Below are 25,897 nucleotides of genomic sequence, written 5' to 3' on the forward strand. Positions count from 1 at the left end.
GGTCAACTATCGGTCAGTTACTTCTTTCTTTCTTTATGATTTGTTTGTTTTTGAATTTCGTGCAAAGCTACTCGAGGACTATCTGCGGTAGCCGTCCCTAATTTAGCAGTGTTAAACTAGAGGGAAGGCAGCTAGTCATCACCACCCACCGCCAACTCTTTTAACAACGAATAGTGGGATTGACCGTAACATTATAACGCCCCCACGGCTGAAAGAGCGAACATGTTTGGTGCGACGGGAATGCGAACCTGCAACCCTCGGATTACGAGTCGCACGCCTTAACCCACCTGACAATGCCGGGCCGCTTCTTTGTAAGCCTGACAATGACCGAAGAAGGTCGAAACGTTGTTCGCTCCTCTACATAGAGCTTTCATAGAGCCGTTTTTACATATAATTTGAACTGAACTAGTTGAATTCGACCTCACTTTACAATACATGAAGGTATATGGTGTTTAGAGAAATGCATGTGTGCAAATAATTCGTTCATCCTTGAAAAATAAGGAGAAAGAGAGAGATGCTATTTCAAATGTAATATAATTTTATTTGTTACAAAAAAAATCTTAACGGTTACATAACAAAAACCAATATATTATTAAACTTCATTTATTTCTTCGTTTGTCTATATTATATATATACATATACATCTGTCTTACAACTTCTTGCCACACAACAACACTACATTAAACAATAACGAATTCTTGTAAAACGGTTATATATCATCTAATTATGGCCACTTCTGTTTGTTTAGACAAATGTTTATGGAATGGCTCTTCAAATGATTGGAAATAAAACAGAAAGGTTAGATGGATGAAAACTCAAAAACATGGAGCAATATTTGAATAATTAAAAATAATCAAATAAGAATGTATATAAAAACAAGTTTATAATCTAAAGCACGAGAGTCTCCCACATTCTAATTTGATCCGTAGACAAGTTTATAATCTAAAGCACGAGAGTCTCCCACATTCTAATTTGATCCGTAGTTGGAAACATAAAAGGTAATTTTTGGCTACAAAATAAAATAATCTACTGCTGTTTCACGTGCCACTACAAGTTTCTTAAACTCTCTTTCAACCAGACATCAATCATACCCAACTCTGTTTTACAGAGATTATCATACACATAGTCTAATTACTCTTATTAAAAACTTGTGTCTATCCTTTGATATGATAACGTGTTGGTAAACGTAGCTATGAGATCAACAGTTTTGTAAACAACTTTTAGACTGATGTAAAGCATATTTACAAACCACAATATTTAATATAATTATACAATTATATTACCCTGAAAAATCAGCGAGAAAAACTTACCAACTCTTTTACTTGACCGAGTAACGAATATTTTTAATGAAATTTTCTTAATAAAACATTATATATGGCAAATGGTTTGACGTACCAGCTCACAGAACGTCTGAAGGTAAACTTGGTGTATAATACAAGACACGCCAGCAGAATTAGGCTCAATTTAATCAATACACTTTAAATGCTTGGTAACATCATAAACAAGACACTTATATGTACATCCATATTATGTAAACATTATATGCGAAAAAAAAAATTAGTTTCATATCGAACAACTACCAAGGCTTAAGTTGGGGTGACAAAATGCACCCTCACTTATTTATTATTTCGGTTTATTTGTTTTTGAATTTCGCGCAAAGCTACATAAGGGCTATCTGCGCTAGCCATCCCTAATTTTACAATATCAAGACTAGAGAGAAGGCAACTAGTCATCACCACCCACAGCCACTTTTGGGCTACTCTTTTACCAAAGAATAGTGGAGTTGACCGTAACATTATACCCACCTCCCCACAGCTGAAAGGATGAGCACATGTTTGGTGGGATGGAGATTCTAACCCGCGACCCCCAGATTGCGAGTCTAGCACCCTCACCACCTGGCCATACCTTACTTGTTATTTCAACCCTCCAATAAACATTAGAGCATAAAACAGTTTCACTTATAATAAGGTAAAGTGTAATTATAAAGGATTTCAGCAGATTAACATGGAGAGTATCAAATGTTATCAAGGAAGGTCCGGAGTGTGTTGTAAGAAGGTCTTGTTTTACCGAATATCTAATTTGAAGTTTTAACAAATTAATATCACTCTTTTTACTAATAATACAAAATTAGCGATTTTAATAAAAACTTGTCAGTGTAAGGGATTGTACAAATAAGCCGACAAAATAAAGATACTTCGATCAAATGGTCATTCCAAAGAGCAACTGAACGCCCACTTCCTGGTCAGCGAGCGCTGGACCAGCAATTTTTAATTTTTAATGTAAATACCTCGTTAAAGAAGATGTCTATCAGAATAACCCACAAACTTAAAAACAGTCTTAAGAAATAAAGCTTTGGGAAATAGTGTAATTCAAGACAGGTTTGATGTTGTGGTTAAAATATGCTGCTATCATATGGCATACTCACGTGACTGTTTTTGAAACACCCTGAATAAAACTCTCGATCAGACAGTTCCGAGTCTGAGACTTATTTTCTACATTAGCATAATACGATAAAAACTAAGAGTAGGATGTAACAACATGTCTGCAAGATTTGTAGCCAATACGATTTGCATCGTGAGCAATAAAAATCAGTAGAGCTGTGTTTTAAACTGGATACTTCATTCACAGTTAAGACTATATACGTACAATAGCCACGTGAAGATATCCCCTAGACAACTAAACTTTTGATATTTTATTATTATTAGACAGGTAGAAATTAAGTTATGTGCAAATTAGTTTCTCAGAACTGCCCATCAACCTGTCACAGTTACACTAACACTGGTTCTGTTCTGATATTTTTTGTATTACGTCCAATTTTTCAGTAAAAGAAAAACGTTATTTTCAAAGTTCCACTGTCTGAATTCCAAAGAAAAGTACTTTTTAGGATATAATGATTTGAAATATACAGATTTATTTCAATACTTTGACCTGTAAACCTTGAATAATACACCTGAATGTAAGCCTTACAAACATTTTGGCACTAAAACATCAGTTAGTGAACTCTATATCAGCAACTTAATTCAGCTCAATACGAGAAAAATATTTAGACATGTCACGTGAAATGCCAACGTAACACCACATATAGATTTATACAATATCGTTATCTACAAATTTCATCAAAAGTTGATAATCGAGTGTGCATTTGATATATTTCTTACTAATACTGTTTAATAAACACCAAATCAGTTTGAATATCGATAACATCTGTTTAATGTTTTAACAACGTTTACCTAGACAGCTGCGACATAACATGTACAGACATGGTACCTGTCTTTATTTCAGGTTAAAGAACGTTAAACCGTATAAAATGAATATATACAATATTCTAAAATCAGAACGTTATTTTATGAAACTTTAAAAAGAACCATGCCAGCACAGGTCCTATGAAATAACTAACACTGACAATATATTTATAAAAATTTAGTAGTTTTCATTTTTTTTAGTGCTAATACATCTTCGCAGCAAAGTATATCAACACACTTCCTTTTTTTATTCACCACTTCCAAGCAGGACTGATGAGCTGTAATCCAGCGAAACTAGTCTACTGCTGGGGAAGTGACGAACCAAAAAGCAGATTACGTGTTTACATCACTGAAATTCACAAATAAACAAAACCGGTGTGTTTCTCTTCATCTCTCACATTGTTGCAATATTCGCCAGTTAGAAAGAGCACGTCAAGTCGCACAATAGTAGAATATTCAGTTGTCACAAAATAACAGTAATCTAATCAAGACATAGAGACTAGCGGTAAATATCAATTCCGGAGTCAGGTGTGAACTGAGACGGGGACATGAAATGAAATGTTTGACACTGGCACGGGGCTACGTGGCATACCAAGCAACACGGTGTCAAATTCAACTGTCGTTCAAAGTCCATTAACTGCCCCAAGAAGTTGAAATTTGGCGAAATGTTAGCTTTTCGTTGTCGAACAAAGTCATATGCATCATTGAGGGGCATGTTCATTTTTTGCATGAGATAAGCCAACGTGATAGTTACTGATCGACTAACACCCGCCAGACAATGCACCAGCACACCCTGTTTTCTCTGACGGGCTTCATCTGTAAATACAGAAAAATGGAAAATATTACATAAAATCTTTTGAATAAAAATACGTATAATACAAACTTTAAAACTACTTAGAAACATACAAAAATGTTACTCAGACATTCAAAATAATTAGATAATATTTGAAAAGACAACTTGTGAAAACACGGTGCAAGTCTATTCACTGTTATCGCAAAGTATTAAAAAGAATTTGACGATTGCTAACCACAAGTACGACGGTGAAAAGCTATGGATTTGAATTCATGCGATACCACACACCTTTAACACTTATACGTTATAAGCAGCAGCAAACTCCTTCAGGTGGATGGCAAGATATTGCTCATTACCTACTGGGAAATATGTAACTTCAATTACACCTTAATATAATAAACGTAGCGTATATACGTGTCAACATATGTGAACAAAATAATAAATAAAATGTAGTGCCATCTGTTCAATGCCACCACAAACAAGAAATCCATAAACAATTTACCACTCTGGGTGATCAAAATTCAGTCAATTATAAAAACAACTACGGTAGCGCAAAAAACATTTATCACTGAACATAATTTTAAACAAAAGTGCTCTGCTCATAACACTTTTACTGCGGCCGCACGTGAAGGTTTAAATATATCTTTACCGTTGCAATTTGTAAATATAGTATTAAAAACAATAGAGTTCTTAAAAAAAGTTTTTTTTTCAATAAGGGCACCACTTTTAATATATAAAAAACATTACACTTTATATCGGCAAAATCGAAACATTTTCCCATGCAATACTTTCCAGATAAAACCCACCTTTTTCTTAAAAGAAAACGTTATTTTTTTCGAAATGTTTTTTCAATGAGATATGAATATCACAATTACTAATTACTAACACAGCCGCCATGCTAGTGTAAATGATATATACACACACGATAGAGCAAGAAGTCACCTACAACGCAGGTTTATACTCAAGTACGTGACAGGTCATATGAGTGTAAGAACTGCCACCTTTTACCCTAAAACTCTTACTAAATACAAATTAAGATTTGTTACGCAAAAAAATTAACATGATTAATTTAAATCATTGCGTATTAGAGCATTACATTAACACTAGAACACGAAATGTTGTACCAGACATTCTAAGCGCTCGACTCGTAATCAGAGGGTCGTGAGCTCGAATCCCCGTCACACCAAACATTCGCACCCTTTAAGCCGTGGGTGTGTTATTATATTACGGTCAATCCCACTATGTGCTGGTAAAAGAGTAGCCCAAGAGTTGGCAGTGGGTGGTGATGACTTCCCTCTAGTCTTACACTGTTAAATTAGGGATGGCTAGCGCAGATAGCCCTCGTGTAGTTTTGCGTGAAATTAAAAAACAAACAGACATTCTCAGATTTCTTCAGCTATAAAATCCTTAATGATATGATCCGAGTTTTTACCTCAAAAAAGAAGTCGTAGTTTACTACGGTAAATTGTAAAAACAAAGTTATTTAACAGTAAATAAACAGCAAGTGTAAAGCTAGTTAGTAGATTTATAATCTATACACGATGCTATTTTCAGGCGTTATAGCGGAATAAAGATTAAATAATTTGTGATGACTTTAAATAACTTCCTACCTCTCACAAGAAGTGACAGGCAACAATCGCGCTTTTTTTTTTTTCAAAGAAAGCAATAAAAAAAATAATGTCATATAGAGGTGGCAGTACCGTCGATATCAAGTCGATGGTTGAGAAAAACAAACAAGAATGTCTAGTTTACAAAACAGGTTCAGTTTGGACCTTGAGTCTGAATGCTGCATTGTTTAATACCTCACTTTAGTAATATTAATAATAGCAGAATTCTTTGAAAAAATAAGAGAATCACGCTTGAGCCTTAAGGCGTTGCTGATTATATGTATTACTTGTCGCCTACCGAATACAAATACACGAGGGTTAACTGTATTAGCTGTGTCAAATTTCGAAGTGATAAACTAGAGTGAAGACAGCTATTAAACAACAACCTGTTAAACCAAACAGTGAAATTTGACTGTCACTCTTACTACAACGCAATCACATCCTGTAAACGTAGAGCACGTGTTTGTTTTCCTTCTATAGCAACGGAATGCGAACAACGGAACGAGAGTTCCACAGTCCGTAATGCTAAACAGGGTTGCGCTTGGCCAAGGTTGTGCGCAAATGCATTTAAAATGCCTTCAAGAACTGTAGTGAGGGTTTACAACAATAACCTACCTTCCACTTTACAAAACTATAAACTACTGACTGCGAGTCGCAGTCGAGTAGCACGAGGGCCGTGTTCTTTCTATAGATGTTAAATGGGCTATAGCCAAGATTTCTATCAGGAAAGGATATGCCTAAAAAAATACCCCACACAGATAAAGACCTCTGTCATTCCCATTGCTCCGTGTGGTTCACATTTTAGGAGTTTCTCCTTTTTGAAAAATATTAACTCTGAATTTTTATCCATGTTCACGAGAAAGCCCAGTTGCAAAAATACTTCAAAATACAATAACAGTAAAATATAATACTTGAAGAGAGTACATGTACAATTTAAAATATGTATACAATACAAATACGAACATGCTTTAGAGCAAACTGTTCTGTTTTTACTCTCTCTCTGTTTCTCCTTTATATCTGGTGGGGAGGTCTTATCCCCGAATTCTCCCACCATTAGTAAAACTAATAACAATAATAAAATATTCTACAACAATAAGAACAAAGAATAAATTGTCTTTCAATCAATCCAGAACAGTAAAACAACAACAATAATAGCAACTGAATAAGTTTAAGTCTCAAAAAGGAAAAATGCAGAATAAATTTTAAAAATTACTAAAATAATTTCCTCTCAGGTATATTGTAGTGCTACATTAAAAGTCGAAAAACATTTTTTTTGGCACATCGAAAAATTAAATCTTCATATTTCAGCCGACTAGTCACATGTTTTATTTATTAATTAGTGTAAATAATAACACTATGTAACAAAATTTTTTACTTTTTCTCGTTTCTGGGTAGCAAGTATAATTTCCCAATTGCTTATGCCTAAAGTAAATGGAAAAGACCTATTTTTCTCTTCAAACTTTGCTTTTGTGACCTCTGTAATGAAAATTTCAAATTTACCCATTTTCCAGAACATTCCAGGTAGATTCAGTGCTGAATATCTGACAGAGAATTTTCAAGAACTTTCTAGATCGTTGTAGAAGAGGAGGTAGGCATTGGAGATCCAGATTACAATTTCAGAGGTGCAGCTGGTGAGAGAAACCCATACTACCCCAACCAAAGAGACCTCAATGACTTGATCAGAGATCTTGGCCTAACAAACTCGAATGCCAAGCTTTTGACATCTAGGCTCAAGGAGTGGGATTTGTTAGATGAAAGTGTGCAAGTCGCAAGTCAAAGGAAGCGTCACCGATATTTTTCAAGCTTCTTCACTCGTCATGATGGGCGCCTCTTCTTTGATAGCTCATCCAGAAACCTCAAAGCTATGCTGCTTTATAGCGGGAATAAGTATCCTACCTTTCCCCTAGCTCATTCGGTGCACCGAATAGGAATACAACATAAAGAACAACACGAATAAAGAGGAATACAACAGCGTCAAGATCTTGCTAGAAGCCTTGAAGTGTGATAAGTATAGCTGAGAGATTATCAGAGACTTCAAAATGGTGGCATTCCTGATGGATCTCCAAGGAGGCTTTACAAAGTTTCCCTGTTATATTTGCCTTTGGGAAAGCAGGAGCACCGCAGCGCACTACAACAAGAAGCACTGGCCACAACGGACCAAGTTCTCTGTGGGGAGCCACAATGTCAAGTGTGAGCCACTAGTGGACCTCCACAAGGTGTTGTTCCCACCATTGCACATAAAATTGGGTCTTATGAAAGAATTCGTCACAGCCTTCAAGTTCCTTCCAGACTTCCTCCTTAAGCTGTCTGAGTCAAAGCTGATGTCTTCGTTGGACCACAAATAAAGAAGATTCTGGAGTAGAAGCTCAGTAAGAAGAGAAAAAAAAACAACTTGTGGCAGTTTTGTCGCATTGGTTCGGGGCAATCACAAGGCCGAAAATTATGCGGAACTGGTTAAGGCTCTCGTGAAAAACTACGGCAAAACGGGCTGCAGGATGTTCCTGAAAGTCCATATCTCTAACGCCCACCTTGATAAATTCAAGGAGAACATGGGAGCATACTCAGATGAGCAAGGCGAGTGCTTCCACCAAGATATACTAGACTTTGAACGACGCTACCACGGAGCGTATAACGAAAACATGATGGGAGCCTGTATTTGGGGGCTGATACGTGAAAGTGATTTACATTAGGGTCGCTAATCTCGATAAACTACTCACTTCTAAACATTTTTGTATAACTTTGGTATAAATACATGTAAATCTTGATTGATATGTTGTTTTATTCAGACCTTATGTAAAGGAAAATGTGCAAATTTGCCCGTTTTTTTTTTAAATAGAAAATAGGTTAATTTCTAAATTTCATTATTCAGGTCACAAAAGTAAAGTTTGAAGGGAATAATGGTCATTTTCTGTATTTTTACAACATAAGCAATTAAGAAATAACAAATACTCTCCAGGAACAAAATTTGTGTTACACAGTGTACTCAGAAAATTAAATACGAGAAAGATATAATTATATTTCAAACTAACTGATCCTGGCTGACCAAAATAACAAACAGCTCTATTTAACAAATTGTGAACCGCTTAATCTCGTGTTTTATTTATTAGTTAGTGTAAATAATAATCAGAAAAGTAAATACCAGAAAGATATAATTATATTTCACACTAACTTATCCTGGCTGGTCAAAGTAACCAAAAGCTCCATTCAATAAATATTTGTGAACAGTTTAGACAGAAGTTTCGCCTTTAGCATACCCCTTGCATTATCACCATCACACTTAAATTAGAGCCCACAAAAGTTTCCATTTACTTCACTAACACAGCAGTTTTTTTGTTTCTTGTTATTTACGTCAACTCTTTCTTGTTTAATTACACAATACAAGTTTCCTGACTTCTAAACGTCAAAGGAAGTAGCCCAAACAAATAAAGTACTGTATTTCTCTAAACCATTTTCAACACGACCATCGTAAGTTCCCTTTCCGTGATAGCAATTACAATCGTGTATTCATATTATACAGTTTACAGCACTATAACTTGAATCTCTGAAGTCAGTCACGCTAGATATATCTGTATAAAGATTACGTTATTTTGCTCTACAGACAATCTTCATGATTTAAAATGTATAAAGCTCTGAGTGCTTACAGTCACATGGCCATGGGTATATTTTTTGTACATTATTATATCAAATATTGTGGGCCTAATAAATAAACACTTTCTATTTGTCAGTCTTATATATTATGTTCTTTAGTGTTAACCAATGGTAGAATTCAGCCAGTTCTTAACAACCTGTTTTTAAAAATTTCATGAGTTCGCTGAACCGGTTCTTACAGGCTCTTAGCCTCGACTGCCACTATAGGGATTTTTGCTACGTAAAGTCACGCACAATAACAATTGTAAATTAGTACGATAACGTTTGAGGTCGGTTTTGCACAGGTCTCTAAAAGTGATAGATCAGTCATCTTATAAAAAGAAAGAAGAGCATTGCCGCAGACTAATGTAGGCCTACATTTTCCTGTGTGAACATTTGGTGTTAGTCATCTATCATACTTGGAGCAGACAGAGAAAAGAAGGTGAGTTTGAAAAATGACGTAGTCTATGTATACTTCTACGCTATTAACGTTAAACTGTGAAGCTTAATGTTAGTTTGTAAGTTTTACTATTCTAGAGAAAAATTAAAAGTTCATGGATGGGAGATTCAGCTTGGATTGACGTTTTCGTTGTCGGCCTCTTCAGTACTGGTTGGTTAATACTGCTGCCCCTCACCTTTTTAAAGTCAAATTGTGTCAGTTAAACGTTTAATTTATTCAGACACGGAAAGATTCTTTTAATATGCATGTTACCAAAAATGTTAAACATAGTACGAGATGGCGCCTGACCGTCTAAGGGACTGAAATACATTTTATGTTTTTTCTCGGGATACTGAATCTCTCTCTGCTTGTATTTTCATTCTGACAGGACACTAGGCTTAGGTAAGCTAGTACTCACGTAGAAAAACTATTCCAATAGTAGATATAAACAAGAACCATAACATCTTAGTGCTACATTTGTGTTATAATTGTATGGTTTGATAAAACTATATTTCACTATATTTATGCTTGTTGATACGTACTTATATAAAATTATTTATGTAATCAGAACAGAGTCATCTGAAAACAATATCTGCAAAAGCAATTCTTGATGACGAGAAACCCACTTGAAAAAAAAAATCTCAGAACGGCTGGTATGGGTATTAACACTTTTACTGACAAGGAAAAAACAACGTTGCGACCTTCCTAGGTCATCTTCTTTCTTAACCTGAAGATGACCTAGGAAGGTCGCAACGTTGTTTTCTCCTTATCAGTAAAAGTGTTAATACCTATAGCAGCCATTCTGATATATATCTGCAAAAACAGTTATGTTTTCTTTGTTTATATGCCGCCAAAAAAAAAAAATTAAAATATAAATTATTTTTATAAATTTTCATACAAAAACTATTTTTATAATCATCTGTTCATCCTTGTGGTGAAAGTTTAATAAGAAGTAATATTAATACATTTATTTTTGAATAAAGGAATTTTGACATTTCAGGCTTCAGTCCCTAAAATTAAGCGGCAACATGAAGCACTGGAATTTGTAAGAAAAACCCCATGAACTGAACTTCAAAGCAAGACCCAACTGAACATCTAACACCAGTGGAATTATGACAACAGTTACTAAATAACATTGTCCTGCAATACCAGTGGAATCTAATAGTAGTAGTTATAAGGTCCTTTAGTAAAATTACAAAAATACACGTGCAATTACGCTACCCTGAAAGTTTTGCAACTTCGAATTGTGTAAAGAATCAAAACTCACCAGTAATGTTTATATTGCATAATTTTAATAAGAAAATTAATTTCATTAGTTTTAATAAAAACACTTTCTGTGATACATAGAAGTTGTAATACCTGAAAATCCACAGAATATTTTTATCTTACACAGATCATGGTAAGAATGTGAGCAGAATATTCCCACAATTATCTGTCCGGAGGATTCTATAAAAATAAAGCAGAAACTGATTTTAAGGACATATTTCCAAATAAAAAAACGGCAGTTTGTCATCTAAAAGGTTAAAATATATTTTCTTTAAGCATGTGCGCGACAAGGTATTCTGCGTCGGTTCTTCCCACTTGTACTCAGCAAGAGAACAAGAAATGGAATTGAAATATTACTTAGTTTATGTGCTAATTAAATAATAGTCACCAATGACGAAAGAGAACTCAGTAGGGTTAGTAAAGTGGCGGGCGTAACACAGTTGTATGTTTGACAAATTTCATCAATAAGATTAATTTCATTTTTAAAAAATCCAACATCTAGTTCCTATAAACTGGTAAAAAACCAAAATGCTAATAATAAAAACTTTAAAAAAGGCTCATTTTTCATACACAATACTTTAATAAGTACAAACAACCTAACCCTCGTTTGCTTTGGTAACCCTAATTTAGTAACAATAGTCGTAAGTTTATAAAGACGCCTTCAAAACAACAACAATTTCGTATTCATCACCAGTTTGTTATACCACGCCTACAAGAAGAAAGGGTGTGCCTTAAAAGTATAATCTACATTGCCGTTCAAGATGTGCCGCAGCCAAGTAGAAAAAACACACACACAAAAAACACGCAACAAATTACTTAGATGCCTCAGTTATTCTAGTTCTTGGGGCCCCCTTACACCCTTTCAGTGGCGAATTCACCAGATGTCGAGGCTGAAGAAAGCCGATGAACAAAAGCAAGACACCATTCAGTTCTTCTGCGCATCTCAAAGAGAGAACTTCCACCTTTTTCAAAGAATTATTGGAATAAGTTGCATACCATAAAGTGTATCTAAAATCTAATGAATGGTACGTGTCGTATACAAACGTACACAACCATCATATCAATAACACGTGTTTGATGTACTGTCGTTTGCTATCTCAAACCCAATTTATTCAGCAACTTAAAAATACAAACATTTCAAAAACGCTGAATTTTTATTCATTTTTCAACATTTCCGAAATTCGGAACTGTACCGCACTCTAACTCATGCCCGTAGTGTTACATACCAACTTCGTGACGCCTAGCAATCATAATTACACATTTAACTAATTAAACACCTGGCTACACCAGTCGGACTGGACATGTATTGTAACGTAAGTCTGACGTAAGGCAAGTTGGTGAATATCATGTTCAGTTATCTCTATTATATATGAATGCGACTTTGACCAGATAACAGTTTTTTTTGTCAAATTAAAAGATAAACATAGCACAGGAAATGGTTCAGGCGTAATAAAGAGAGGAAAAACTTTGAAAGACTAAAAAACATTAAAACCGAAAGTTTAACTCTTCGAAAAAAACTACAGAACAAAATATGTGGATTTAAAAATTCCTCTAGAAACATTCCTTTGGTTAATCTAACAATGGTTAAGTCTTGAAGTACGCTTTTTAAAAACTCCATACAAAAATGGATACTTCTAAACATACGGCATATTGTAGTGTTTAAGATAATTCTTTCGAGTAAAACATTGACACATTACCGTGACACAAGTTACTATTTTCTAACACGCACATGTGGTAATAAGTTTTTGTTTTAATTAATAAAAACAAAAAAACACATGTATCAACAACTGTTCGCGGTTGCAAAAAGACACATACTGATTTAAAATTATATTGATTTTTGTACCTTACTTTCATGTGGACAAGCAGTAATGAATATTTTAGTAAACTGTATGTATAGATGCTCCCGAAAATCGATAAAGTTCTGCTTTTGCGGTTCGAGTCCATGCAAGGGCAAACACTCTTAAAATCTTATTTCACTATATGAACCGTAGTTTTGAATGTTTCGCACACAATGACGAACTTCTGTCCCAAACAGAGGAAGATTAGTTCTTGTTCCGTAGCATGTACAGACATAAAAGTTCATATACCCAATTTGTGGAGCTGGTTATAGTAGCGCCCTCTGGTGCATTTAAAATGACGCTCTAATTACGAAAAAATAAACTAAAGGTTTCAGATAAGTAACGCTTATTTTTCTTTCAACATCTTTTATATCTACTGAACAAACAAGATGTGGAAATTTTCTGTCAAATATTTTTTAAACAGTCTTGAAAACGGCAACAAACAACGGGAAGAAAAATATGAATCAGAAAATTATGCATAATAAAAATAATTGAAATAAAATCTATTTGCTTTTAAAGAGAGTTGAATTAACTCCGAGACAAACAATCCCCCTCAGGACTCCTCTGAAGACAGCAGCAGATTGGTAACCTAGATAGGCTGTACATACTAATACGTAATTTAAGTTAATAATAACGCAACTGAAACACAACTAATTAACAGTTCAAATTACGTATTCGCAAAAAATCCTTCTTTAGTTACTCCATTAATAAATAGATGTACACATATTTAAACCTTGCAGAAAACTGAAGACCTATACATCTGATGTATTACAATAAATATTACAATACTTTTTAAGGTCTTTGTGACTTATACACCCTTATTATCTTGGCTAAATAGTAATTGTTACATCCGATCACCAGTAAGTATTCAGCCAGTAATAAATTAGCTTACATACATACAAGACAAAGTAAGGATGAATTATAATAAGTGGTAAACGTCCGACGGCTACCCTCACTGACTACACGCTGATCTACAATCTAGGCTGTTAAGCGGGTGAAACATTTCTCTTTTAGATCAGCCCCCTCAGTGGTAAACCTGCAAACTTAAAGAAACTAAAAATAATGTTACGATACACCTGGTTGGTACGGTACAGATAGTCCAATGTGTAACTGTGCGGTTAACGAAAACCAATCAACCAACTTTTAGACGAATATATTATGCGCACACTAAAGAAACGCGAGTCTTTCCATAGAATACTAAATTTCAATTACAATTCTGATTCGAAACGAATTCAATTTAACTAACAATGAATGAATGAACGCATCGTAACCAGAGAACTTTCAGTAAGTGATGTGGTAAGATTAAATGAAAACATTTTTTTTTTTTTTTTACAATGAAAGGGTTAGTTATTCATGTTACGACACACAAAAAATGCCATTTATTGATTGTTTACTAAGTTAAAACTAAGATGTGGCGTTGAAATATTTAGTGGGTTGTTCACGAGCAGAATATAAGAGCGTGGGATGTGTGTGGGCTTATTTTTCTTATAACAGCATCATTATAGAGCCTCGTTTACGTTGTTATCGACTTTTCCATTGCGCATACTCCGAAACGCTCTATTTGTACCATGACAATGATGAGTCAATACGGTATATGTAGAGCAAACGGGTAGATCTGAATGAAATGCAACTGAAGTTTGAATGGATTCCACAAAGTTGTAGCTTTTCTTCCAGATTTTCTCTAATACTGTGTACGTTAACAAGACAGAGATAAAGTGACGTACAATTGTATGTTTTTAAATACAGATCAGCACTTTCTCTACAAAACACTCACCGTAGTTGGTATCAAATTTGAAGTAGGATTTTAAAATTTCCAAAACGAATAGTTACACGAAGAGAAACGTATTTGTACGAAATTACATAAACATACTTGTTATCTTACATACTTTTGATATAAAAGGCTTAATAATAAATATGAACAACTCACCAATAAATGTTATTGCTTTTCTAAAGAAACTTCCTAGGTTTTGCGACCAGTGATCATGAATTGGAATGTGCATGTATTGAAAACCAAGTCCTTTTTGTTCAAATACATTTGGCAGATCTGGAGTCACATTTAGTATGTATTTGATGCAATGTTTCTCAAGCACTTCTAAATCTCGGGAGTTTTCGGCATTTCCGAGGAAAAGGTATGGCATTATTTCGACCGGAAATGACGTGTCACTAGGACTAACAGAATAGTCTTTGGTGTAGCCGCTATCGCAACGATCTCCACCAGATGCTACATAGTCAGGTGGTGTGATACGAAGCGATTCTAGACCAAATATTTCTGGTTCTACTGGATTAACTTCCTGGACCACAGATTCGCACCATTCCGGAAACTGGAGTTGAAAATTCTCGAACCCGCCTGCAAGATTGAAACAGAACAACAATATAAATGACTAGAATTAAAACTATCGTTATAACAACAGAATATCACTTTGAGGAATACTGCACTGTATTTACGTTTTAGAAGTAACACAAAGTATGCAAGCGACAAGTTTTTGCAAGCACGAACTTGTGAAAATTACAGTTTCAAAAGTTAAAATTACGCTGGAATATTTCACCTGATACACCAATACTAGCAATGTGCTCTTCCTCAAGAACCAATTATTTCAATAATTAGACATAAACGTTGACTTATACAAGTGTGTATAATAGGAATGCAGAATTCGCTAAAACTGGAATAAATATATTTAGAAATGTTACAAGTTTATGTACATAAAACATGTCTTGTCAACCATCTTTATCAGATCTACCTAAACATGCTGTGCAAATCTTGAATCTTTGAATAACAGCCTAAACTAAATAGTATTAAATGTTCTATACAGTACCCGTACTTGGATCCACGTTACTTTCAGAAAGAAAAAAAAATTCATCGTCAGTACAAAATTGTTTTTTAGAAGTTATTTTTCCTGCAAGTTTCTATATTTTCTTTATTCTCTATTTGCAATCACTCTTGTACTTATTTGTTTCATAATTTTCCTAGGTTACTAGTAATTTTTCTGTATTTGATAGTAAAAATCAATTCCTCTAATTACTAGAAGTTTCCCTTGCGCTTGACAGTATAAAACGCCAAGTTGTTTTTTAGCGAAACGAAAGCCAAAACTATCTGTTATAATTCAATTCATTCGACTTTAACAAACACACAACCTATAAAAACAGTTTCTTATAAACACCACTCCAGGAACACAGAGTTCAAAATCCGAATATACATTTATATTGGATTTGCTACAGATACATTCATGTTACACTAGTGATATTGCATATCTTTATGTTAAAAACAAAACCTGTGCTCAGCATACTCTTTTACAATAACAATTGCAATTTTTTATTTTAATGGTCTCAAACTGAAAGATACTTTATTCGTTGGATAAATATCTATCTATAATATTTTTTGTATAATTCATTGTTTATTACCTCCTTAATATATGATATAAAAATTAATCAACTATTGACAGAGCACAACGTGGAAAAAAAGTTAAAAAACGTGTTTTTTAGACATGTTTAGCATGATGTGATAAATCTTGAAAGTCACTTTAAATGTCTTATAAGTTCCACATATTCTCTTTAAAAAATTATTCCTGCCAAAGGTGTTTGTAAAAAACACAAAACACTTTCTTTCCTAGGGACCTGTTTTTCATCAAATACACCATCTGGGATACCAATGACATATGAATACACATCAGTATGGGTTATGGATGCGTTTCCATAGTTTCAGATACTGGTACTGTATAAACAGATGCTAATATGGGTTATGGATGCATAACCATACATTCAAATACTGGTAGCATATAAACATTACTTGTAGATGTGATGCAATAATCATTGAAAGGTAAAGAAACACTGACCCTGATGGTACGCAAAACTTTTCACCTTTTCTTCTCTACTGAAACCATGAGTCATTACAATGTCAACCACACTAGCCACGATAATTGGAACTGCACAAGAACTTCTAAAATGAAAATTACAGCTTTTTTTTTTTTTCAAATAACAGTCTGTTAGGGTTCCATAATAAATACATCTAATATTACTGGGTACACATGCTAACCTAGGCTCTATCATGGAATCTTTATACAGGCAGCTGTAAAAGGCAAATCTGTACCCTTACAATTATACTTCTAGTACACAAAGTTTTAGTACAATCAAATCTGTTCATGTTCATGGTAATACTAACATGTTCAGAAAAAAACAAACAACTGTTTCAGAAGTATTTTTTACCATGACTGTCTTTCTCCCATGTAGACAGAAAAATTATTATTTGTATTCTGTATCGATGACAAAGGTTTTAAGACTATCTGCTGCTATCCCTAATTTTGAACCATTGATTGTGAGAAAGGTTGCCACTAAGCAGTACTTTACCATCCACACTACAGAGTTACATCTCTCCTATAATGCATGCATAGCTTAAATTGCACGGAATAGTTTGCGATACTGTAAGGATTTGAACCTTGGCTTACCAGCTCTGAAATTCATAGCATTACCACATGGCCAACTTATGCTGAAATTACTATATAATTCAAGGACTATAACTACTACAAAATCTTCCCACGCCATGAAGAACCTGTAATTTGCATTAACATATTCACAAGTCTTATATCAGTGGTGGGAAGAGTTTGTGAAACTCATTTAACAAAGTTCAGAATTTTGTTGGATAGTCAGGATGGTTTCACTTGCCTTACTAATATTTTGACAAGATGTAAGTGTGGATAAAGGTGAGGATGTGGTGTATGTGAATTTTCAGAAAGCATTTCATGAGGTGAGACATAAAAGCTTGTTAAAAAGTTAACTGTAGGTGTGGGGAAGAGATTGGCTCACAGGATAGAAAAACTGACTGCATGGAAGAAATCAAAGGTTTGTCATAAATGGAGTTCAGTCAAACTGGATTAATTTCACAAGTGGTGTACTTCAGGCTATGGCTACTCCATGTCTTTGTTTAACATCAGTGACAGATGAATGAATGGGCATCAGATGACTTAAATCTGCTTACAACATTAAAGTTTTGGGTATTGCTGTATCCTACAGCCTTACAAAAAGACTTGTATTATTTGATGAGTTTGGAAAATAAACAGCAGATTGCTTTTAATAATATAAATGCAAGGTTATGCATGTGGTGTATCAGAATTAGAAGCTTTTTTTTTTTTTTTTTTAAATCAGAATAACCATAACAGTATTATGAAAGAAAGGGATCTTTGGTGTAATGGTTTTTTTTTAACCCATCCAAGCAGTGTGCTGTTGCTAATGGTAGAAAAAAAAATAGAAGTTTAGGTTGTATCTACAAAAGTACTGAATATAAGTCTAAAGAGGTTATAATCTCACTGGTTAGACCACATTTGTAACATTATGTTCAGTTTTAGACTCCTTTCCTTAGGAAAGACATTAAACTATTGGAAAGGATTTAGAGAAGGGTTAGTAGAATAATAACTCACATGGAAAGGTTATTACACAATGACAAGCTTGTTTTTTGCTTGGATAAAAGAGGAAACTCTTGATGATGAGAAACACATTTGAAATAAAAATGCTTCTCAGAATGGCTGAAATGGGTATTAGAACACTTACTGATAAGCAGAGAACAAAAAGGTCATGTTTAGTTTAATGTGATACAAAAGAGGAAACTGAATTGAGGTGTTTAAGATTAAGGGAATTATGCATCATCTTTTTTCATATTTAATGGTAAGACTAGGAGACAAATATAAATACTGGCAGAGTAGAAGTAATCTTCAGCTTTGTTTTTCTAGCAGATGTTTTGAACTGGTTGTCTTTAGATCTGGTGAATGCAGTTAATTTAATAGAATTTAATGGAAAGCTGTATAAATATTTGAATAATGAATTATTTTTTTAGGCTTTAATTTAGTGAATAAGATAATCAATATGGAACAAAAAGTCTCTTGTTATCTTATAATGTTATTCAGTTTGTTACTTTGGTCAGTAGTTTTATTTTCTTTGTCTGCATCTTAAGCTCCACATAGTTTTTGGAATTCAGCATCAGGTTACAAAATAAAACCTTACAATTTAAGAGCAACTTAAAGGGATTACACTGTTGTAAATTAAGTTCAACACAGGAAGATACACACAAATGTACAGAATTTTGTGTAAAAGTTGATGCACATCTAAGTTATGATAACAAATTATAAAACATACAACTTTGATACTTTATAAGTACTAAAAACAGAATTACTGGAGTACAGTTAAATTTCCTTTGTGATAACTTTTCTAAAATTAACCACACAGCAAGCAAGAAGAGAGACAAGTAGTTTTAAAAGTATATGTAACAAAAGCAAGGTGCAAAATGAACCCTTAATAAACATACTACAAATCATTACACAAAGTGAAATGTGATTAAAATGATGCCAAAAGTATTAAAATAATTACACTCAAACAAATATGGGAGAACTTTCCCACAGAAATGTATTGATATAATAAGGGATAAAAAAACACAAAAACAGAAAAGATCTGACATCACATCTTGAACTGTCTGAACTTAAAGTACTTTTATACATAGAGAAAAACAAAGGGTTTGAATACAAAGAAAAAAGGATTTTAAAACATAAAACAACTTCCTATCTTGCCCTTTCTCACATCTTTGTATGTAGGAATAATCTACAATTTCATTTAAAAAAAAAAATTACATACTGAAATTTGTACCAGCAATGTTATCATGTCTGTTTTAACAACTCATTTCTTTAACCAGTTTGAAAACACAGACTAAATTCTATGACATCTTAAAGTAGCTTATTACCTTGAGATATAAATATCATAATATGTGTATACAAAAAGTATACCAAAACAAGGAATAAGAATTCAGAGAGGTCTGAAAAACAGACAACTGAAACCAGTTGAATACAGAATCTTATTACAAGGATTTTGCTGATATAGACAACTTAGTAGATGTTAAGTAACAAAAAAAAAAAGAAAAGAAATAAGAACTGTGCATGTGAATCAGATATTTCATGTAATAGATAAAGTATAGGATTACATTGGCTGCACTGCTTTAGAAAGTTAGTGGTATAGTACACCTACAAAATGACCTTTTGGAGTAGTATCATAAGACATGCACAAGATTATATTACAATTCCACAACTCATCCAGCCCTACTGTCATTAATTTAACCAAAAGCTTAAATGTTTTAAACATTTAAATTTTCTCTGGCTTTAATACATTCTAGGAAAAAAATAAATAAACCTACCCTTCCAACAACATTTTAAACCCTGTATCCCAAGCAGTACTCTTCCAAGCATGTTTGCAGATAGAATATAACTATAGACTATAATAAAAATAATGTCTCACCAAGTTTAATAGAGAAGATTACATCAACTGTTTTCTTCAACGTTTAAAATTTCTAAACAAAGATCCCAAAATTCTCAGCCAAACACCTAGAAAACAGTTATAGGTATTTAGTCATGTCCAAATTCTCTCCTTCTACAGCATCAAGAAATCCTTTCCAAATTTCTGTCTCACATCACATTTCACCATATTGAAACTTACTTTACAGTATTTTTCCTACTTAATGCTTTTCAGGATATCTTAAAGTAATACTACCAAACTCCTGAAATCACCAGTACAACTACTGAACAAGAGTATTCTTAAAACATGCCTTTTTTTTCTGACATTAAACTAATCTTACATGGATACTTTAGTTTTGTGCAAATTATATAAAACTAGTGTACAAAACTAACCTTCTAGAAACATGAAACTTAGTGAGGCTTTTATAAAATTAAAATACAAAGCTACAAAATCACTTTCATAAAAACAAACTTCTCTTGAAGGTGTTTTTCTAAATGACTTATGAACTAATTCCAACCACCTAACCAGCAACAGAAGGTTGCTTTTATTTAAATTTGTTGTTCAGATGAAAATTTGTTACAGCTACATAACAGTTTTTCATACATTTCAGGTAGTAAGTAATTTTGAATATACAGATCATAACAAGTTTTATCAAAATTATCATGACAGTGTGACCCAACATAAGACTTGTATGTTTTCAAAATTCCATCCTATTTCAGCAGTTTCCAAAAATGTTTGAACCCTGCATTCAAAACAGCTCTTCTTGTTTAACAAAACTATGCTTTCTGGCCTAACAATAGTGATAAAAATCACACCAGACTACAAATGTTTTTTTGTTTTGTTTTTTATACTTAAATTTTACATTTTTCAAATCTATTTTTGTCTCTTCCATTTTGTTGCCAAGGGTGTCTTCTTTGCACCAGAACTTGTCACCCATGTTAGATACAATGGAAGACAGATTATAAAAATTACAGTTAAATGCATTACATTTGAATTCCAGTTTTATATAATATTACTTTGTAGATATGAATTATATCCTGTTAAAATATTTTATCAAATAACAGAATTAAGCATACACCATCAGGAATTTTAACACACATCATATATAATGAAACAATGTGAAAAGGGGGTCATTACTGATACTGAACAATATATTATTTCCTTACACAGTCTTAAAGACTTTATGACATAGCTACTGAGTTTACCATATGAAAAAACCACAAAATATGGAAAAATGTTTTCAATAGATATTGTAAAAAGTTAAAGCACATGTTTCTAAGTTTTCTTTTATTAGATGTCTCAGACAAATGCCCTTCATCAGACTTAACCTGTTGAAACTTTCTCAACACTTATAATTCTAGACACTGTAACCTGTAGTTTATACTAAGTCCTAAATCAATTAGCTTTCATTTTCATATGTTGTTTTGAGCAGTATCCCTTTGAATACAATATATAACTATTTTTAATACTGTTGGTTACATTTAACAGGCAATAATATCTTGAGGCAGCATATACCCTTTAAATCTCAAAAATATCTTTTTTTTATGTTTTAAATCCTCAACCAATTTCAATGTCCAGTACAAAAAAAGTCTCAGCTAAATTAAAAAATCCTTAAAATGTATGCAAAATAAAAGGTCTGAATGCCCTTAAACAATTTTTTCTCAAAATCTGAAAGTTGGCATTCTCAGTGTCTAACTTATAATTTGAGCTACAGACTCCAAAGTTGGCATAAATATCCATTTTTAGCATATCTATAGTATGTACTAAGATAAAGCTGGTAAGGGATTTAGTTTTTATTAAATGGTTATTAATACGTCACTGTAAAATATGTCCTTCTTGAAGCACATTTCTTAGTGATGTAATTTGGCCTCGAATTAATTTTCATTTTTTTTTATTTCACATCCCATCAAAGTTTGAACCTATTTTCAGAAGCATCCAGTTACGTTTATAAAGTTATCAGAAACACATGACTTTCTTTATTCTTATAATATGCAAATTAGCCACCTATTACCTATTTCAATATATTTTCATACAAATCTTGTATGAAAATGTGTTTTTCGTGATTAAAACGCCAAAACTCAGGCTACATTATGCAAAGGGCATATTCTACCTCAACAAGTTAGTGAACAGTGCACGCAAGACTTGTACCAATATTGAGCACTGTCTCGTCTTTACTTAAAACTTAACATGTCACGTGGATCGATAAAACCCTAAAGAAAAAAGGTATAGAAAATTTTAATATCAGACAGTGGGTTATCAATATAATTAGATCACCAAACGATTTAGAAGTGTTTTTATTATTATTGAAGCTGTCTCGTAATTATTTAAGCGACTGAAACTGTCAATAACATTAGTTTTTTAAAGCAGACTTTGATCATTACTATAGTTAAGCGAGGTACACTATTAAACGTTTGTATCGTGAACTATCTCGAATAATTCAGCGCCCTCTGTCATACTACGATCAATAAAATGTAGCACTCAAAAATATACGAAATATAGTATTAACAACTTAATTATTTGGGTTAGTTGTCGTGATCTTTAGCACGCCTAATATATTTTTAACAATACTTCATAGGCCTACTAGCAATTATATTATTATGAGCAATCATAACACTTTGCTATTTCATAGCCCTAGATATACAATTTAAAAGAAACGTATCTTGGTTTAAATTTTAAATATTTTGCCGTGTACTAAGCCTACACATAAAACTTCCACTCAATCACTTAGAAGCATTAATAACTCCAAGCAGAATACAATGAAACATTAGAGTTAAACAAATGTTTTCAATAAGAAATATACGACGAAATTTGTTACACAAAAAGCCGAGTAAATTACTATAGTGTTCAGTGAATTAGGCGCGTCTTCAAAATGCACAAACAGGGTCCCATAGTACGTTCCGAACTAAATTGTGTAATTAACATCCTACCACAACAGCCCAAATATATATACAAATATTCATGCGCGCGTTAACGAGTTATAATTTACAACACTTGACTTATTCATCACTGTAATCTTATCGATTACAAGTGCTACTCGATTCTCTGAGTGTTTCTAACATCATTATCGTAATTATTTTACTAATTTTATCTGAACAAGTTCACTTGTTAATACAATAATAGGAAGTTTGTTTTCATAAACTTCATGCTGTTACAGTTTATAAGTTATATCGCACACGTCTTGTTTCAAAACGTAGAATCACTTTTTTATCGTAGAATCAAATAATTTCGAATTTACATTTTTGCCAACACTGATGTTTTTACAAGTTTGTGCAGCCCACATTATTTATTTAAGTGAGCGGAAGTCGTGACCTATAGGTTTTTAACATAAAACATTTAATGAACCTTTCATTTTAAATTTTCTAACAAGTTTCTAACTACGCTTAAACCTGTTTAAATACTTAAATTTAATCTGAAGTTCAACTTATTTATTGAATAATGGATAGGAAAAACTTATCAAAGTAAATTTTAAAGTTATTTATGTACGGATTAACAAGGAAATATATTTAATTTTAAAATAAAATGTCATTGTTTTCTTTTTTTTCAGGTTAAACACCTATTTCACTATTTAACATCTGTTTTCTGATGAAAATATCGTTAAGGTGTACCTGGTGAAACTTAATTATCATATGTGTAATTGTAAATGAAAAAATATTGTTAAAAACTTTAAGAGGAGCAATTCACAAACTTAAAAGCGCTTAAAACTCCTTCAATCAGCTCTAAGTTAACAATTATAATACGATTATTAATACACAGTAATGCCATTTTGCTAACTATTTTTACATAACAGTATAAAAACATTTTTTTAAATTTACCTTGTAAACACACAGCACGACAGCCATCTTGCTCGAGTCTTCGTAGCATCGTAGTAAGAATACTAATAGATTCTTCGCCTTTTTTGTCGTATAAAACGATAATATGCGTTTTGCTTAATCTGATGAACTTTTCACGGCTTTCATTATCCCTGATGAAACTAGAAACAGTCAATTTCCCGTTTGAAAGTCTACGTAACATTATAGTAGAAGCCTGTATGACAACACTTATGGCATCACGAACGTGGGAGAGGCGGTATTCGGTGCACGAACGGCAGTCCAAGGGCAGAACTTGACCGTGATGACGGATTTGGTCAACAAGCCACTGAGGAGACACTTGTCGTTCCTGATTCATGGCTTGTTGTTCCTTAAAATACACACGAGAAGGCATAATTTTGAGATGTATGGATTGAAGAAAAGCTAATACCATTCTACACCAGAAGTAAGGGTGTGAGTCTTATCTTCTGGCGAGAGTACCGACACAATTAGCGTCCTTATATATTCATCAAAAAAATATTGACGCTTCTTCATTTTGGAAGTAGTTTACCTACGATAGATTTCTTTAAACTCACGTGGAAATGTGTGAATAACAGAATATACAACTGTTAATTCTTAACTTTTCATTTACCCACAACGAACCACCGTCACTACGCATGCTGAAATAAATGATTTCTTATCTCGCACACCTCTTACATTGACTTTGTTGGTTTAACAAAAGGTCTGACGAAGTTGTAGCACGTGACAGTATTATCCAATCAAAAGTTACTATGTAATATCTCATTGACATTTGCCTGATATACGGAAATGACGTCATGGGAAATTGGTGGCTAAATAGTAAACACACTCGATCGTATGTGTAATATATGTGTTCGGTATACATAAATAAGAATCTTTAGTGTTTTCAACACATTTTTTGATTACTTAACTTTGAGTATAGAGAAATGAAGGATTTTTTCTTTGTAGTCAACAACATTTTAAATTTATAGTTACTTCTACATCATCAGATATTTTTAATTGTTACCACTTAATATCTATCTAAATTAACATATGTTGATTTTTGTTGGTTTTTTTAAAGCACAAAATTACATGATGAAACACATATATATACGCCTATTTATTTTTATTGTTTTAACTTAGAGTAATTTTATGTTAATGTTATGATAAAATATTGTAATTGTAAATAAAAGGTAGCTACGCTATTCGTTTGTTTTTCTCAGTAATTTTTTCTAAGAAAATTCTTATAACTGTGGTGTTTCAAACGTGATTAAATCTACAGTGTGAACAAATTATAGTTGAATAAATTGCTATTTTCATTTTGGTAGAAAGCTGTTGCTATGGTTTCGTTATGTCAAGATTGTGACAATAAGATACAATGAAAAACATAACGTGTAAATTCCTTTATAACACATACACATGGCCAGGTGGTTAGGGTCCACTTGTAGTCTGAGTATCGCGAGTTCGAATCCTCCAACCATCAAATATGTTCGCCCTTTTAGCCGTGGGAGTATTATAATGCTACGGTCACTTACATTATTCGTTAGTGAAAGAGTGGCCCAAGAGTTTGCGGTGGGTGGTGATGAGCATCTTACTTCCCTCTAGTGTGTGTGTGTGTTTTCTTACAGCAAAACTACATCGGGCTATCCGCTGAATCCATCGAGGAGAATCAAAACCCCTGGTTTTAGCGTTGCAAATCCAAAGACTTTCCGCTCTACCAGCTGGGAATCTTTCTCTCTACTCTGTCATGGTTAAGTTAGGGAAGACTAGCGCGGATAGTAATCATGTAGTCTTGGATAAAATTCAAAAAAAAGAAAGAAAAAACCTTTGTTATACACGAAATCTACATTTTTAGAAAGACCGCTTTTAGGCCATCAGTATTTCCCATTATTAGTAAATTTACGTCAAATTTAACAAGACTTATTCAGTTTTAAATTTTCAATGTAAGATAATAGTTGGCCTGCCATGGCCAAGCGCGTAAGGCGTGCGACTCGTAATCCGAGGGTCGCGGGTTCGCGC

General features: G+C 33.3%; 1 protein-coding gene across 1 annotated transcript; it reads right to left on the bottom strand.

Moving 5' to 3' along the window:
* Window positions 1-520: 520 nt before the first annotated feature.
* Window positions 521-24,597, bottom strand: LOC143236077 (dual specificity protein phosphatase 6-like). The gene is made up of 3 exons (XM_076474350.1): window positions 23,888-24,597; window positions 14,740-15,159; window positions 521-4,058 (listed from the first exon to the last, which is right to left on the bottom strand). The coding sequence occupies exons 1-3, from the start codon at window positions 24,312-24,314 to the stop codon at window positions 3,742-3,744; spliced, it is 1,164 nt and encodes a 387-aa protein (XP_076330465.1). The 5' UTR covers window positions 24,315-24,597; the 3' UTR covers window positions 521-3,741.
* Between the last annotated feature and the right edge of the window lie 1,300 nt (window positions 24,598-25,897).

The sequence above is a fragment of the Tachypleus tridentatus genome, chromosome 13 (assembly GCF_004210375.1).
Source record: "Tachypleus tridentatus isolate NWPU-2018 chromosome 13, ASM421037v1, whole genome shotgun sequence".
Classification (NCBI taxonomy): Eukaryota; Metazoa; Arthropoda; class Merostomata; order Xiphosura; family Limulidae; genus Tachypleus; species Tachypleus tridentatus.

Excerpts from the sequence above, each read along its gene's own strand:
- LOC143236077 (XM_076474350.1), bottom strand. The coding sequence starts at position 24,314 with ATGGTATTAGCTTTTCTTCAATCCATACATCTCAAAATTATGCCTTCT. Across the intron at positions 15,160-23,887 it reads TCGTGCTGTGTGTTTACAAG|GCGGGTTCGAGAATTTTCAA; the intron begins GTAAATTTAAAA and ends TCAATCTTGCAG. Across the intron at positions 4,059-14,739 it reads AAAAGCAATAACATTTATTG|ATGAAGCCCGTCAGAGAAAA; the intron begins GTGAGTTGTTCA and ends CTGTATTTACAG.